This window comes from Podarcis filfolensis, assembly GCF_964270895.1.
Source record: "Podarcis filfolensis genome assembly, chromosome: 7".
NCBI lineage: Eukaryota > Metazoa > Chordata > Lepidosauria > Squamata > Lacertidae > Podarcis > Podarcis filfolensis.
The window spans coordinates 58,357,694-58,376,800 of NC_139603.1; the positions used below are offsets into that span (position 1 = coordinate 58,357,694).

The 19,107-nt window shown below is 39.7% G+C and overlaps 1 protein-coding gene across 25 annotated transcripts in view; it reads right to left on the reverse strand.

Annotated features, from left to right (window-relative positions):
- The window catches only part of NCOA2 (nuclear receptor coactivator 2), a 125,636-nt gene that overhangs the window by 49,040 nt on the left and 57,489 nt on the right, over window positions 1–19,107 (reverse strand). For all 25 annotated transcript variants that reach the window (XR_014550371.1, XM_083623173.1, XM_083623182.1 and 22 more), the window contains 2 exons: window positions 4,248–4,352; window positions 785–957 (listed from right to left, as the gene is read on the reverse strand). Coding sequence is in view for 24 of the 25 variants with exons in the window: in XM_083623173.1 (XP_083479299.1) it covers window positions 785–957; window positions 4,248–4,333 (259 nt within the window). In the remaining variant the exon portion in view is untranslated. The remainder of the gene's footprint in view (window positions 1–784; window positions 958–4,247; window positions 4,353–19,107) is intronic.

Genomic DNA, 19,107 nt, shown 5'->3' on the forward strand with positions numbered 1-19,107 from the left:
GAAAATCATTTTGGACCCAAACTATCCATATAGAGCCTACTTCTTTGCCCTTAGTTTGCACTAATATGCCTTAGTTGGGACATGCGCATCTACCTACAAACATAAAAATAAATAAATAATGGGCCCAAAATGTCTTGAAATACAAGGGGTAGCAGAGTGGTAACAATTCTATGCAGAGCATCATATTCATACCAATGAATCATTGACACTGTAACAGTAAAAGATAAAGGGACCCCTGACCATTAGGTCCAGTCGCGGACAACTCTGGGGTTGCGGCACTCATCTCACTTTATTGGCCAAGGGAGCCAACGTTTGTTCACAGTTTTTCCAGGTCATGTGGCCAGCATGACTAAGCCGCTTCTGGCGAAACCAGAGCACAGAAACACTGTTTACCTTCCCGCTGGAGCGGCACCTATTTATCTACTTGCACTTTGACTTGCTTTCGAACTGCTAGGTTGGCAGGAGCAGGGACCGAGCAACGGGAGCTCACCCCGTTGCGCGGATTTGAACAGCCAACCTTCTGATCAGCAAGTCCTATACTCTGTGGTTTAACCCACAGCGCCACCCGCGTCCCCACTGCAACCGTAGTATCTAGCTATTACTACTAATTAGCACAAGGCAGTTAGATGGAGTGTTATCACAATGACTGTTGTTGTGAATGGGTCACTGTGATTTTTTTTTGTATACTTTTTGTTTCTGCACAGAAATGTCACAGACATACTGTTACCCCTTTTGGCTGCTTCATGTATTTATAAAAGCGGACACTTGTAAACACTCTTCTTACCTTGTTCTTTTATTTGACGAATCTGCTTCACAGTTTCTTTCAAGATTGCACATTTGTCAGGTTTGAAGTTAAAATTGTCAATATCATTAAAATTAGCAAAGATCAGCTCTGCAAGCTCTTCAATGTATTTATTCTCTTGTTCGCGATTACGTTTTTCAGTGCTTCTTTTAGGACTGAAAATAAAAAAGGTTAAACTTTTTAAAACTGGCACCTTTTTTAAACGTAGAAAACATACATTTTAATTCAAAGTGGCAAAAAGCAGAAAAACAACCAACTCCCATTTCTCAGATATATTTCATTTTAGAGCACACTTTCAAATATGGAAATATGGAAATAATTAACCACACATCCATGCTACTCAAAAGTTTTACTTCTTAGCACATATACAGCTTTTAAGGGTAGTTAAATTATGGAATAATGTTCAATATCACTGTAAAATTGTCCAAGCCCCTTTACTGCTTGTCCAGCTGACAGGTTTATATATGGTGATTCTGGAGTCCGCAAAGATAATCCCCTCTTCACACCATCACCTGAAGAATTCACAAACAATCCACCAAATATCAGGGACAGAAGGTAGTTCTAAATGTGTTGATTCTTGAATCCACTACTTACATTCAAATTGGGGTTGGAGATGATTTAAACTAGAATACCCAAGATCATATTTCAATTGCAAATTGGGAATATTAACCCACTGTACAGTATTACATATACTTCTAAGGCAAGGCTACAATTCCACAACCATATCACTCAAGCACATGATTCAGTACTGGGTGAAAAATACGGTGTTCCTAGTACCTTAGCTTTCATTTGAAAGCAAAACAAAAAACTGCTAGCCATCATAGCTGCAAAGAATTTAGAATCTGCAAGCAATGATAGGAACAAAAATAAAAAATAGTGGTGGATTCCGAATCCCAGTAGCTGCAGGGTGAAGAGTTCAAAATGGCTCTCTTTTTTTATTTACTCAAGACTTGCAGATTATGCAGGAAAAAGGTATCATAACTTGCTTGATTGACATAACTTACATGCATCTGAGAATTTAGCTTTTCTAGACACAGATTTTACCTTTTGGGTGGGGGGGTAGCATACACACAGTGTTGCTTATAGGGAAAGCAAAGATGTAAGAACTAAAGATTTGGCCACCTGTCCTAACAGATTCTCACACACATTTCCCCCCCCCCCTCTCTCTCACACAAACACACAGACACACCCCTCTCAATTTTTACCATATAAACCAAACGAGAGCAAGTGTTATAAGGAGACCAGAGCAGCAAGTGCCAAAGCTGACTACAAAATAGATCACTCATTTCCTAGAGTTACTGTGAGTTAAGTCACATGATGCTGATGAAAGCAAAGATCTCCAGGATCATTAGCTAATCTGGTCTTAACTCTTTATTTACAAGTGGAACCAGCAACAAAATACTGCAGAGTGCACTGCTCTTGTTCATTTCAATATTCCATCCACTTATCCTTGCCTTCTTTCAAGATATTCCACTCCACCCCTGATTTTCCGTTCCTGCCCACAGCAAGCACTATCCATTCCGTGGCCAATCATCAACCATTCAGTCTTCAAGGGCTATTTAACAGTAAAAAAAATTTAAAAACCCAGTCTCCCATCTTCCTGCTCAGGGTTCCAGCCAGCCACAACCTTTTCCATGTTACTCCCACTCACTGCCCCTGCCCTCATTTCCCCCCTAAACAGACACACGGTGCTGGGTGCCCACTGAACATACTCAGGATTCCATTCAGCTTGTTTTGGTGCTTCTTCTCTCTTAAGTTCTCCACCCACAAAGTTTGTATATCTGCAAACCTTTGAGCTCTCCCCTTGCTCTTCTACATAAAGGCAGATACCACTTGGGAAAATGAGTTTGCTGTAACTATCAGATGTTTTATTGCCATTTACACACATGGTGTTTTACGGAGATTATTTTCTGAGCCTGGGACAAACTTGTGACAGCCCCGTTATCCCATTTTGAAAAACTGGGTGCACTGATTAGTGTACTTTAGCTTATTTAGTTCCCTTTCTCTAAGCTTCATACCTTTCTGGCTGCATTATTTGTATTTACATTCAGACAAGGTTGTACAGCAGGTGCATATATTTATTATATGCAAGTGACAAAATGTCCTTTAGACACTGTTTCTTGATCCTGGGATCTACCATCAGTTCCTCTATCATTCATTGTTTTCTTTATGTATGCCCTGGCTTTACATATATTTTTCCCTAAGGAGCCAAGAAGCCTAAGCCATTTACTCATATATGTTCTGATGCCAGTAAATACTATGAGAGCAGCTGTGCTTCCACTGACCCAGCAATCTGAACATTGCTCTCTCCTGCTGCCAGCCCATTATTACACCCTCATCACAAGAGGTGCCTCTTCAAAGGAAAGACCAGTAAGAACTAAGCACCTCTGGGATTTGCAGTTTTTGACAAGAGTATGTTGCATAAGGAGATATGCTTCCTTCCTGGTCCTGAAACTACATGTACGTCCGACAGAATTTTTTAATTGAGAGACAAGTTTATTCTAACACCCCATTATCTAGCTTACGATGACAAAAATATGGGCTGTATGCAGTGTGTATAAAGGTAAAGGTAAAGGACGCCTGACAGTTACGTCCAGTTGTGAACGACTCTGGGGTTGTGGTGATCATCTCGCTTTACTGGCCAAGGGAGCCGACGTTTGTCCAGAGACAGTTTTTTGGGGTCATGTGGACAGCATGACTAAGCTGCTTCTGGCGAAACCAGAGCAGCGCATGGAAACGCCATTTACCTTCCCGCCGGAGTGGTACCTATTTATCTACTTGCACTTTGACGTGCTTTCGAACGGGAGCTCACCCTGTCACAGGGATTTGAACCTCCAACCTTCCGATTGGCAAGCCCTAGGCTTTGTGGTTTAGACCACAGCGCCACCCGTGCTCGGCCCACATGCAGCATTGCTCTTTACATGCAAACATCTCGTGACATATATCACACCACAAAAGTTTGTCAATTTGACCATGTAACTTCTAAAGACTTTCCAAGACTTCATGGTTAAAGATGAGCATTATTTTTCAATTGATACCTGCTAAACATTTAAGATTATGTGTGCTTAGATAATATTATTAAGTAATATTAAACAGTCGATGGACAATGGATTGAATAAAGGAGTTGGGCACTAGTTAATAACTTCAAATAGCTTTGCAATAGGAACTGAAAGACCAAACCCTGCAACTAAGGTTCAACTGACTTAATACATCCTCAGCAGGAAGATGATGATTCAAAACTGTTTTTTTCTTTCCCCAGAAACAAAATTCAAAGAATAAATGGTATAATAATTTTAAACGACAATAAAATTAAATAACTTGTCATCTATAATAGTGACTTAAAAGAGTGGTAAGGCAAAGTGAATATATGCACCCAACCAATCAAATAATATATTTTTCTGTAAATCCTTTAGCTCCCGGGGTTCTATAAAGTATTCTAACTAACCTGGGTCCAAGTTGATCAGGACATTCCTTGCGTTTTCTTGACTCTGCCCGGGCTGGGTCAGAGGAATTTTCACCAATCCCACTCATCTTAAACACATATCAGCAACTGAAAGAGACAAAACATAATAAAACAGTTAGAATAAAGAGACAGTGTTTATATTCCATAAGTCTCATAGTACTTGACCTTTCGATAGTCATTGTACCCCACCACTTTTATAATCCGGTTGTTTCAATAACAACGTACATTTTCCCCTTAAATTTCCATTAAACTTCCAGAGGTGTTCTATCAGAAAACAATTAATGAACAGTTTTTCTTTCTCTCTGATAAAATTAAAGCAATTTGGTAACCAGGATCTCATTATACACTGTTTCTGAACCTTGAAAAATCTTCTAAGCTATTTCTCCTAGGATGTAACAGTTTATAAATAAGTAAATACGGGACCAACTAGTGTGGTCTTTCAGCTGCTTATATACCTGAATCTTGGGACCTGCCTTAACTGAAATCAGCTATTCTAAGGTCTTCAACACAGATTATATGTTTACAAGCTCTTATCATTGTACTATTAACCATACAGCAAAGCTTCAAAAAATAAGGGAGGGACACTTCCATTGCTTTAGTGCCCCCAGGGAGTTAAAGAGATACACTCTCTGGTCAAAAGAAAGCAATCTTTCCACCTGACTCTACTAAGCTAGTTTAAAACAAATATATGCAGTCTACTGATTGGGGTGATGCACATCTGTGTAAGTTTTATACACTATGGAAATACATGAATCTAAATTACACCAGAAAGATATGCACACATTGCCATTTTTACAAGGGAATGACTTAAATCTATACAAAATACCAACACTTGCAGGTTTTAGGAAGAACTAAAGCACAATGGTTTGTAGCAAATATAAATCATTCTTAGTCATTTCTTTATAGGCTTCCATGTGTTCTAAATCATGGGAGGGATGGAGGAGGTACGTGTGTGTTAGAGAGAGAGAGAGAGAGTGAGAAAGAGGGAATGAATGAATCATACAGTCTCAATCACACACACCCCCACCCCCAAAGATAGGAAGCTCTCTCAGTAGTCCTAAGCATCATTTAGCAACCTAAATAGAAAAAGGTCTATCCAACGTCATCGCTGAGCTGAGGAAGCAACCAACTGTGTTATATATAACAAAGTGTACAATAAACTGCATTCTAGTTGGCAGGCTTATTTAGTATTAAACCAATCCTTCTAAGGAACTCTCCAACGGTTTGATTTCACCCCAAAGGCGCATTTCTCCATTGTTTCTAGAGATAGATGGATGATGCCAACAACAACAGCCTTCTAAAGCAAGACTACTTATGACCCAACATGAAATTTGTGCACAGTTGTAAATTTAATTGCTTACAGTAGAGTTTTTCTCTAAAACTCTCCTCCTCCTTAAAACTTCCCAGAAGAGGCATTTTGTTTTTCATTTAGTTCTGCATAACAATTCTACAGTCTACTGTGAAAAATTCACATTGCTGTTATAACTAATTATCACATTATCCTTCATGTAGGAGTGTACACAGTCTGGATTTCCAGTGTATGTGGCACAGGTGGGCAGTTTCATCCTTCAGTGGTGCCTTGGCTCTGAAGACTTTGGGGATAGTCTACCATCTGCTATAAAATGAGGCAGACTTATCTTCTTCTTCTTTTTCAAATTCCCAAATGCTGGAGTTATTGTTTCATTTTCCTTTCAGAACATATCTGATCTTTCAAAAACACAACACAGTTCTTTTTCCAAATCATATTACCTCCTAGTGAGCATGTCATGAAGAAGGCTTATCAGTCTGACATTTTTAATGAGTTAAATATTCTCAACCAAAAAGCTTGGCATTAAATGACAGATTAAAAATGGGAAAATAAATAAAAAAGAACAATCTACAAATCCAATTACATAGAGCTACTGAAAGTTTACAGTGATGCAACATTCAATACATATGATACGTACACATCATTTAGTAGCTAGCCAACAATTTTTGTCTAAAATAATATTTAGAGTTGGAGATTACTGAACATTAAACAACTAACTTCAAGCTCTTCAAGATACCTGAATATATTTTTCAAAATACTATTGCATAAAAGCACTTGTTGAACAGTCTGAGAAAATATTTCCTTATGTCTGTTTGAGTAACCAAAATTCAGGATATGCTCCAAACAGTAGCTTTTAACAGTGATAATAGCATGAAAGCAGTTGCCAAATAGGTGTAGTGTATACCGTATTTTTTGCTCTATAAGACTCACTTTTTCCCTCCTAAAAAGTAAGGGGAAATGTGTGTGCGTCTTATGGAGCGAATGCAGGCTGTGCAGCTATCACAGAAGCCAGAACAGCAAGAGGGATTGCTGCTTTCACTGCGCAGCAATCCCTCTTGCTGTTCTGGCTTCTGAGATTCAGAATATTTTTTTTCTTGTTTTCCTCCTCCAAAAACTAGGTGCGTCTTGTGATCTGGTGCGTCTTATAGAGCGAAAAATACGGTGGCTGATCCCATGACCTGATTTTGGACTCACTGACCTGATTAAGACTGCAACTCTGCCATGATCAGATTTTCTCGGTTTATGGTTTTCTTTTAAGTTAAAGAGTCCTGGGGATGGTGAAATAGATGATGGCAATGGTTCTAGGGGAAGTAGTACTCAACCCTTTCTCCTATGCCCTTTTCCAGATCGGAATTTTAAGGGAGAGGCTTGTATTCGGGTATTGTCTTTTTTCTTTTTTTCCCCTTGAATTTTAAAGGTGCGGCTTTTATTCGGTACTTTGGACCTGAACTCTAGCTTTCTCCCTTTCAAGCTACTGTCGACCCCACTGCCCTTTGGAATATTTGTTAAAGCTGATTTTCTTTGTGCACAAGCATGTGCACATGCTTGCTATTTTCCTTTGCTAATTTTTCAGCTGGTAACCTTGGGAAAGTTGCTCTCTCTCAGTCTAGCCAACATCACATAGCTGTTCTGAGGCTAAAACATGAGCCATCAAGCAACATGGAGGACAGTAAGATTCAATTGGTATCTGAAGAAGTGTGCATGCACATGAAAGCTCATACCAATAACAAACTTAGTTGGTCTCTAAGGTGCTACTGGAAGGATTTTTTTTATTTTGTTTTGAGTAAGATACAAAGCAGCGTTAGAAACTGATATATGAAAGCTAGGAGCTAAATGGCACCTTAAACCTAGGTTATGGGCGCAACAACAGAATGTCTAGGTGCACTTTTTTATAACAAGAGTACAAAGCTGAAAATGAATGAACTGCAGCTAAAATCTTATGTTCATTTTTCCCATGGTCTAGTCCTCATGCGAAGACTACAAAAAACAAAGCCATGCTTCCCCTGCCCACACCCCTAATATTCTTAGGAGGATCTCATCTCCAGTCTTCAGAGAGTGACTGGAAGTGGGGAGGCAGAAAAAGGTCCTCCTTTCCTTCCACTCCGCAGTTTTAATATGACATCTTCGGTGCAGTACTGTGCCCAGACATCGGAAACTGCTCGTGCTAATGAAATTCCCTGTTGCAAAATGTGCCTAGAACAATGGGAGTTTTGAACGCTGATACAAAGATATATAGATCGGTATGCATCTGAACAAGTATAAAGCTCCTTAAAGAGCTACTGAAAATGTCATTTGCTAAATTACTGAATGTGCAGTTATCACCTAACACCTTATACCATCTTAGCTTCCCATAAGGTGGTCATTTTATTTACATTTCTAGCCTGTTACAAGGGCATAAGAAAGGTAGCAACAATGAACCAATCCAATATAACTACTTATTGCTAGGAAATTATTATTATAAAGGTTTTATTTGTGTGTGTGTGTGTGTGTGTGTGTGTGTGTGTGTGTGTGTAATTGTTACCTAATTTATGTGTACCCCTAGCCATGAGCATCAAAGCTAAATGAGAAAAGTTTTGAAGAAAACCTCCAGGCATTATTAAAGCTCAAACTCTGCCAAGTTTTCCAGGGAAGCAAGTTCCACACTTGCAGATCAGCTACCAAGAAAGTTTCTAAGCACCACCATGATAAAGGCATGAAACAAAGGTGATACTTAAGATAACTTACAGGCCAACTGTAAAAATAGCAAAGGATCACAAATGAGAAGTAGCCGAGGGGGGGAGGAGGGCGTTTGAGATCATGTGTGCATTGAGGGGAGGAGCTTTAAAGATTTGCTTTCTTCAGTAAAACCTTGTTACTCTACAACAATTTTTCAATATATTAAGAAATGTTAGGCTCTTGAAGAGTTGTAATATGCGAGCTCCACCAGCCTTTGGAAAACAGACATTCTCCCTGTCAATTCCACAAGCCTAAGGTCACAATGTCATTGCTATTTTATAAATATACTTCCTTTCCAAAGAAATTAACATTTAAAAAAATAGCAAAAGGAAACAACAGCAAAACTAACAGATCCACAGCAATATAAAGGGGATGGAGCAAATCCCCCATAAGGAAACATATATTTGGAACATTTTCATTTAGAGAAAATGAGAGTAGGAGGCGACATGATAAAGATGTACAAAATGCTGCATGATATGGAGAAAGTGCATAGGAAAAAAAATTCTCCTCTCATAGTACTACAAATTGGGGCCACTCAATGAAGCAGAATGTTGGAAGATTCGTAATAGACAAAAGTTAGTTGGATCATATTTCCCCCCACAAGGAGCAGTGATAAAGAATCCAGACCTCCAAGGATGATGCCTTCCTACAGCAGATTACAAAACATTCAAAAAAGAGAGACATAGTAGTCATGGGAGACTTCAACTATCCCAATACCAATTGGAACTCAAGCTCTGCCAAGAATGTAAGGTCCAACAAATTCCTCCATTGCCTCTCTGGCAATTTCATTTCCCATTCCCAAAAGGGCTGGATCATATCTTGGACCTGCTCCTCACCAACAGGGAGGATTTGATCCAAGTGGAAGTGTTTGAAACCTTGGGAGAAAATGATCATGTCCTCTTGGGTTTCATTATACAGATGGAAGGTAGTCAGGGATGCACTCTGGACTTTAAGAAGACTAATTTCAAAAAGCTTAGGGAGCTACTGGGTGAGATCCCATGGTCAGAAATACTCAAAGAGAAGGGAGTCCAAGATGGATGGGAGTTTCTTATAGGTGAAATATAAGAATATAAGAATGCATAAGAAGCTTACAGATGAGCTAAGTAGGCCTGGACAATATATCAATATATCACTCAGGACCGGTATAAGGAGCAGACTGCAATGTTGGCTTCACTCAGCAGTATATCTCTGGTGAAACTGCCACCACTCCTGAGTTCGGCGGCTAGAGTTCCTTCCTCCAGCAGACGTTGCTAGCAGAGGGACTCAAGAGTGGCAGCGGTTTCACCAGCGATATATCGCTGAGTGAAACCGCCATCCCACTCTGCCCTCATACAACACAGAGAATTCATGGAGGACAGGTGAGGTCCCAGCAGACTGGAAGCAAGCAAATGTTGTCCCCCTTTACTGGCAACTTTAAATAAATGGATGTGCACGGAAATAAATAAATACATTAGTTATTGAGATTTTTCCTTATTGAAACTTTGTATACAAATATTCTAGAATAATTCAATACTGATTCCAACCATGGAACAGTAATTCATTATCAATTTTTCAACAAAATAAAACTAACATACCGTAGATTCCGGAGTATAAGGCGACTTTTTAACCCCAGAAAAGAGGTTAAAAAGTCGGGGGTCACCTTATACGCCGGGTATAAGGTGGGCGGGCTCCGCGCTGGGAGAAAGCCACCCGGCGAGGAGCCCGCCACCCGCAGCTTCGGAAGCAGCAGCAAGCTGGCAGGCTCAGCTCCGCGCCGGGCGGCTTTCTCCCGGTGCAGAGCTGCCCAGCGTATTAAGCGACTGGGCGTATTAGACGACCCCCCCAAATTGCAGCTGCCAATTTGGGGGGTTGTCTAATACACCCAGTCGCCTAATACGCCGGAATCTACGGTAGTAATTAATCTATAGCTCTGTTCTTCAAAATTCATTTAGGGTCACTTCCAGCAGCTGTATTGCTACTAGAAGTTATCTTGCTTTACACCCCCAGTTGTTCTATGCTGATCAATCTCCCCCAAAAAACTTGGTGATTTATTTAGAAGCAGTGTATATCAACATCTTCAACTTAAATTTGACAATTGGCTGTTAAGGCTCACTGTACAATTTAATATAACACCTAAAGTTCAGGATTATTTAAACAAAAAAAATTGACATACAGTGGTACCTACTTATCTACTTGCACTTTGACATGCCAGATGTTTGGGACTACAACTCCCATCATCCCTAGCTAACATGACCAGTAGTCAGTGATGATGGGAACTGTAGTACCAAAACATCTGGAGGGCCGAGTTTGGGGATGCCTGGTCTAAGGTTACAATCCTGTGGTGGTTCCCCACACTCATTAGGTTCAGATGATCTTCACTAGGGCTAGTAATTGTAGCAGGCTGTGCCTTGTGGATCACCCTACTAGTAGATGTTCAGCAGGAACTATCCCTCCCTTATTTCAGACATCTTCTGAAAACTATGTTTTAGTCAGGCCTCTGCAATTTGAATGTTCTCTTTTTAATCAAATAAGTATTTGCTGAAGTTTTCTGGATTTCATTCTTATATGCTGTATACTGCCTTGATGTATTTTTTGTGGAAGTGTGGATAAAAAATATATAAATTATTCAAATAAACAAATAAGAGGATGGTCTGATAAAATATAACCACAGTAGCCTTTGCACTTGAAATATTTTAATTTTCTGTTGATCTAGGATTCAATGAGGCATTCAAGTACTATATCCAATTAAGTACACCTTCCAAGGTTTTTATATGCTGTTTACCCCCAAACAGAAGCAGACAGTAGAAATTATTAGCTAAATAATGGTATGAAGATAGGATTTAAGGCTATGTAGACTGGCACCAAAGAAAATAACCCTAATACATTTAACACCTTTCTACTATTTCACACACCTTTTTCTCAAAAACAGTGCTTAGAAAAGCATTTCAGCAGAGCTTTTAACCGATGACTGAAGTTTTCCGATGCACAAGTTTAAATTATTATTTTTTTGAAAAAGTAATGCCTCTTTTTTTCTGAATGTTAAAATGGGAACCACAACACAAACGTTTTCTGAGTAAATTCTCGGGATGTAATTACAATTACTGAGAACACTCTGGTTTCTACCAGATGTTGGGTAAAAGAACAGAGCAAGAAAACTGTTTCCATTTTCTCTTGTTATCAGTATCAAAACAATAGTTTCTGTTTTCATTGTGACAGCAAACCCTTATTCACATCCTCTACACTGCAGAACAGTATAACAGAAGAGGCCTGAACCTAAGTATGTAATAGAAGCAATGATAATCTTGCAGATAATCTTCCATTTTTAAGTGCATAAAATGCAAGGAAATAAATAATCACACACACACACACATGAAAAAGCAGAATAGATCAATGATACAAATATAGCATTCTACTACTTCGTCATCTTTAGTACCCCTGCTAGAAGTTTGTACAGGCAACTCCCCATTTACATACATTCTATTTGTGTGTGACCACACATACAGTGCCAGGAACCCAGAAATGGATCCCAGAAATGGAGAGCACCCTGTAGAGTCTTCCTGGCTCATGAGGAGACCCTCCCCAGAGCCCAAAGAGGACGGCCTCTTTGGGTTCTGTGAAGGGTCTCCTCACGAGCTGGAAGCACAAGCAGGGCTTTGTGGAGGCCTCCTGTCTAACAGCTGACATGGGGGTAGTGTAGCAGCCGCTTTCCTGCATATCAGCTGTGTGAGCTGGAGGGACAACGTGGCTTGCTCAGCTGATGTGCGGGAAAGGTGGCCTATGAAAGGGAAATTATGTATTATGCTGAAGGTACTGTCTGTGTACCTTTTGCTATCTCTATGGCTGAACTGGTTAAAGAGAGGTAATTGGAAATTCATTGGCTAAAGGAAAGGCCTTGAAAAAATGAGTTTATACATTGTAAATTAAATGACACAAAAATGTTCAAAAAGCATCCTCATGGACAGGAGAAAATACTCTTGTACCTAAAAGTTAATTGACCACAACAGTTTCAACTATGCAATTCCTGCTCTGAGCATACTTTTATAATAAAACCTTTATGATAAGAATTCCCTAGCAATAAATAGTTCATCCATATGCACAGCAACAACCGGACTGGGCTGAAAGCACAACCTGTGACTTTAAAGTTACAAATAATATATACTGGTGCTAACTAGTAGTCTCATACCTCCTTCTCCTCCCTTCCCTTCTAAAAAAGGTAAGTCCAGTTGCAAACGACTTTGGGGTTGCGGTGCTCTTCTCGCTTTACTGGCCGAGGGAGCCAACGTTTGTCCGCAGACAGTTTTTCTGGGTCATATGGCCAGCATGACTAAGCCGCTTCTGGCAAAACCAGAGCAGTACATGGAAATGCTGTTTACCTTCCCGCCAGAGTGGTACCTATTTATCTACTTGCACTTTGATGTGCTTTCGAACTGCTAGGTTGGCAGGAGCTGGAACGGAGCAATGGGAGCTCACCCTGTCGGGATTCGAACCGCCGACCTTCTGATCAGCAAGCCCTAGGCTCAGTGGTTTACACCACAGCGCCACCCACATCCCTTCTAGAAAGGAAATAAAACAAAGCACATAATGTCATCACATTGATGAGTGCCTCACTTCTGCAAGCCACATCCAATTAAGGTGGGAAGGTGGGATTCTCAACACAATGATATCACATCAGAGTTTCTCTTTCGCTCTCTCTAGACATTACCAGCAGAGAGAATATTAGGAGACACATCTTTGAATGCCAGGTTCTGCCCACAACTGCACAATTTTATACAAATCAGTGCGGCAAGATTTAATATCTGTTGAGTTACAAAAATAGATAAAGCCAAAACAAGCCACTGTTATGGCCAAGTGAATAAAGTAAAATAAAATAAAACAATCCAACTGCTACATTACTAAAACTTTACATAAAATAAGAGACTTGGCTTTGCTAAGTGTGTCTTTCTATGCACAACTGTATTATACAACTCTCACCATACCGAATTCCTTTCTACTATCTATGGCAACAGTAAATGAATGCCAGTTAAGTTGAATTCTCCAATTTGAGATGTAATCCTGCCAATATAAGCATAATATCCGAAAGCAAAGTTACTAGAATTTCCCTTCATATCCCAGGATGATTATTTAATGTTTCATAAAGAACAGTCTATGAATTTCCTGAAAACTTTACTGTTTTTGCAACATCTGTAACTACTCAAAAGCCTCCACTCTACACAATCATCACTATTCATTGAATGAAATAAAGGTTCATTGGTAACAGATATATAAGTACACAAAGCCTACTGTACCCTGCATTGAAAGTAAAAAAGTTTAATACGAAAGTCAAAGCATGAATTTAGTAAATGATTAGGTACCTCTGAAGAGACACAGCTATAGACAGACAGACACTCTATCAAAGTTGATAAATTAAGGCTGTGCATTTACTAAAGGTTGCTGAACAAATGCAAGCATAAAAATAATAAAGAGGTTGGGTAAGTAAATAATACAATCTAGGTATATTTTGACAACTGTATCTAGGCCCAACACTGGCTTTGGGCTACATCGTTCCACCAAAGAAATGTTTGTTATACAGTGGTACCTCAGGTTATGAACAGCCTAGTTAGCGAACATTTTGGATTATGACCACTTCAAACCCAGAAATGAGTGTTTCGGGTTGCAGTTGTGTTTTTTTTTGTGTACGAACAGATGTTCAGGGGTACCACCACATTTTCCCATCCTCCAAGGCTTCTCTCTCCTTCCTCCATGAGCCTGGGCAGCCCCCTGGGTTGTTGGTTCTTTGGCAGTGGCGGTGGGGGAAAAGCAGTGGGCAGTGGGTCAGGCATGGAAGGCGGAGAAGGAGGGCCGAGAGCGGCGGCGGCAGAGCTGCCACTGCACAAAGGCACTTTGTTCTGCTTCAATAGGCAGCGCGATGCCTCCCTTCCCATTGGAGCCGCCCCAATCCCATTCCTACTTGCGTGCAAGCAGGAGGGGGCAGGGATCCCTCAACTGGGAAGGGAGGCTTCGCACTGCCTGAGAGATCCCTGCCCCCTCCTGCTTGCACGCAAGTAGGAGTTGGGATTGGGGCTGCTCCGATAGGCAGCACGAAGCCTCTCTTCACAGCTGAGAGATCCCTATTCTTATGTCAGCACCCATGAGAGTTACTTAACCCATAGGGTTAAGCATGGGAATGCAGAAATTTGCATACATTTGGATAATGTTGTCTTCTCTCCCAGTGTTCCTTCTTTCTTTTTCACTCTGCCTTGGCCCAGCCCCACTCTCACAAAAACAAAGCAGCAACCAAAAACGAAATCCCATGGCAGAGGCAGAAGTAAGGTATGGCATTTACTGAGCATGCTAGAGCAATTTATTTTCATCAGATGAAAATGAAATGCCAATGTTTCAATTTGAGAAATGATCCAATTGGTTCTTCATTTATATAGAAAGGCACTATTTAATTCAATGTATCTGGTAGGGGCATTGATTCTGTTTAGTGCAGGGGTCAGCAAACTCTTTCAGCAGGGGGCCGGTCCGCTGTCCCTCAGACCTTGTGGGGGGCTGGACTATATGGGGGGGGGAGAGAACGAATTCCTATGCCCCACAAATAACCCAGAGATGCATTTTAAATAAAAGCACACATTCTACTCATGTAAAAACACTAGGCAGGCCCCACAAATAATCCAGAGATGCATTTTAAATGAAAGGACACAGTCTACTCATGTAAAAACACGCTGATTCCTGGACCATCTGCGGACTGGATTTAGAAGGCGACTGGGCCAGATCCAGCCCCAGGGCCTTAGTTTGCCTACCCATGGTTTAGTGATTAACTGTATGGTAAACGGGTTTATGTAAAATTAACCTAGTTATTACTTACAATAAACTTTTTTTACAATAAAGATTTAATTTTTTAAAAAATACAATTTGCCAGGAAACAAATCATCCCCCACAAGAATACAAAAGTTACCCAAACCTGATTTACACTGAATTAGCCTGGTTTTTGTTATCTATCATACACCAGTCACCTCCTATCTGAACTACAACAATATGTTGTACGTAGGACAGTTTTTAAATATAGCGTGGAAGTTTCAGTTAGTTCAGAACACAGCTGCAAGATTGCTAAATGGAACAGGAAGGTATATCTCACTAAACCTGTACAAGCTTCATAGGTTCCTAGTCTTTTTCTAGCTCCGATTCAAATTGCTGTGTTTTTACTTTTAAATCCATTCACAGCTTGAAACGAAGCTATGTTGAAGAATTGATTGCCACCATATGTACTTATCCAGACCTTGAAGATCTTCTCAGGCCCTTCCTTGGATGCTCCACCAGGCATCAGGCATCTACAGAAGGAAAGCCCTTCACAGAGGTTGCATCCCCACTACAGATTGCCCTCCCCAGAGCAGACTGTCTGGTACCCACACTGATGTCATTTCTGTCATTTATCCCATTCTGTCATTTATCCCACCTGTTAGATAGCTCTGCTGGTAAAGCATGAGACACTTCATTTCAGAGTCGTGCGTTTGAGCCCCACATTGGACAAAGGATTCCTGCATTGCAGGGGATGGACTAGACAACTCACATGGTCTCTTCCAACTCTACAATTCTATGATTTCACAATGCCATGTAAATATATTTTTAACTTATCAGGCAAGATGGGCCCAACTTTTTAAAATTACATATTATCTTTATTATACTTAAGTATCTCAGTTCTAAATACCCTCATTTTCCTTTCCCTTCCTCGTTAGTCTTGCCCCTCCTCTGACCAAAAGATGGCCATAGCATGACCATTCCCCAGGAAAAGTTGTGAGTGGTCAGCGATCGAATGCTGTAAAAGACAGCAAAATGTTAAAGATTCGTTTCAATTCACTATACTTCTCTCACACTGATTTTTATATAAACAACCTTAAAGCAATGTATTAGAAAAGGGAATGTGCCTTCCGCTCTCTGACTGAAAGCCAATAATGCTCATGAATTTTTTAGCTAACACACAGATGCCACTGGGAAGACAATGTAATAAACACATTAGGCAGCAAATGGGCAGCAGGAGCTCTTTACCACATATTGTAACCATCAGATACATGACTAAGATTCATGATCATGATTACTGGTACTTAAAAGCACATGCCTTAGCATCTCTGTCTCTAAAATAAAAGGCTTCCTTTCAAATACTGAGAACTTCAGCTCTGGCAAATCCAAATATCGTTTTTCTACTTTAAGCTATAACTACAACCAGGGAAAAAATTAGCTAGTCTGACATCAACACAAAATGGCTTCTAGTATCTGTATTCCCATACACTAAGGTTCTTAATATAGCTGTTCACTGAGCTGCTTACATATTAGACTACGTCAGCCACCTCTAATAAGCCCCTCTAATAAGCCCCAAAATAGCAGGAGAAGGTTTTAACACCACAACAGAAAAGAAAGTTGCATTCTTTGAGTAATGTACAGGAATTTTGATTCAGTCTTCACTCATTCTGCAACTGATGCAAGGCATTTTGCTTCATCAAAAATCACAGCAAAAAGCCTGAATGCTTTTAAAAAGAAAAGTGAGGTCTGAGGAAGGGACCAACACAATCAATGTTAAGTCACATAACTTATTTTTAAAAAATCTACTGCTATTGCTGACAGCCATTTCAGATACTCGTTTTACAAAATGACAATAAACAACAGCTGAATTATCACAAGTCTTCCACTGAGAAGCCAGGAGCACTACAGAGATTATTGTGAGAACAAAATCCTGTTTCTTAACCACATTATAAACATGTGCACTGTATTAATACGTCAAGACTACTGAAAGAAAAAAAGAAAGAAAGAAAGAAAGAAAGAAAGAAAGAAAGAAAGAAAGAAAGAAAGAATTCCATAGGGTTAGGAAGAAAAGGGGATATAAGTACTGTTAACTGATGTGTTATTTCATCTAGGTTTTGCTGAGCATGAAAATGAGATAAAATGCAATATGCTACAAAATATGCAATACGCTACAAACTATAAGTAGAATTAAGTTCTCTATGGCCATCAACTTCAAGTAGCATTTGACTGAAGTAATACTGAAGTGTTTTCAGGACAGTTGTTGCTTTAGATATACAACTCAGCCTACCCCAATTGCTATACAAAATATAGACCCGTCACAGAGAAATTTGAATTATGAAGAGGAAATCCTTAATGCTGAACATATAAAAATGCTGCATGCAAAAGTATAATATCATCTGGCTAAAAAGTTCTCTTCAGAAATCCAATAAAAATAACAAATTAATCAGTTGTAATTCATGAGCTATGGCGCTTGCTAAACATCTTTTCAATGTGATATTTTGTATTTCTTTTGCAAACAAACAGGAGACATTCATTCTAGTCTGCAAACTGCCAGGGTGTGGAGAGCAGGAAAACAGCACACCCCTACACTTTGCGGAGTCAAGTTAGGACGCAATCGGTACACATTAAAAACTGGAGTCTTATTACAATTTTGCCCAAATGTTACCCAAGGTAGTAGCAAGGTAGAAACATATTCTGCAGCTTCCAAAACAAATCCAAAATGTCACTGTGATGTACTTTATGTGGGGCTACCCTTAGGTCTGAACCATTAACTTCAGTTGCAGCAGTTCAGCTGCTGATGGGAGTAACTTTATGACAGTATGTAACACCTGTAATGTCTATATAGGTTCAAAGTTTTGATACTCATGTTCAAAGATTTGTATTCAAAGCAATGTTGAGTAGCTCCTTTTGTGAGCAGAACAACCTGTTTACGCAACAGGGCTCCCCCCACCCCAACTGTTTTGGGGGTTCTTAACAACTTCCCATCAGCTACTCAATTGGCACAGAATGAAATCACAGCATGATTTACAAAATGGAACTTAAGCTACAAATCTGTTACGATTAAACCTTTCTTGGTGCAGATACCTATTTGTAACAGAGCAAGTCCAAATATCAGCCATAAAGTACACAAAACCTTTTGCAACAAAACCACAACCAATGAATTTCAGCTGAGATGGAGGCTAACAAATGATATGATTTTCATTTTATTTTATGTCTCTTCATGAATTGGATTAAAATTGAACAGAGATGAAGCTCAACACAATGTACGTTTGTATTTGTTTTACATAACACAGACAAAAATACCATATTTTTGTGACATTACCATTCTGTATGTGCTGGTAGAGAACCTTATGTCATACAGTCATACCTCGTGTTGCATTAGGTTCATGTTGCGTCTTTTCGGCTTGCGAACACGGTGTATACTTCCGGCTTTGCTGAATGCACAGAAGTGTTCTGCGTGCTTTGCACATGCACAGAAGCACTCTATGGCGCTCCGTGTTTGTGCAGAAGCACCGCTCTAGTTGCGGGCTTTTTGGGGTACGAACGGCACCCCGGAATAAATCGTGTCCACCACTAGAGGTACCACTGTATTTCCAAATAAAATGTGGAACACACTGTATCATCTTAAAACTAAAATCGGAAACATACCATAGTTCTTAATAGAGAGATAAGATACAAATTTATCAGAGCCTGAACTTCTAAAAATTGGGGTAAAGCTGTACTTTCACTGCAAGCATTGTTATTCAGATTTTACATGTAGCCTAGCATGCTTTAGGAAATTTACTGGTACATAGAAAACAAAAATCATTGAGCACTGTCATGCAGGCTTACAAAACAATCTAATAAGACATCCTTAACCACATAATCATGTGCCACATTTTTATAGTAAAAAAGCAAAGAAGGTTCATCAAACACAGCCTGCAGAGGCAAAAATGAAAGTGCAGCCACATGTCATATGGTATAATGAAAGGGGAAAATGTAAATTAAGAAGTCTATAGGATCACCATTCTGTCACTCCTGGGAAAATGTATTTCTAACCACTAATGGAAAATCAGCTAGATC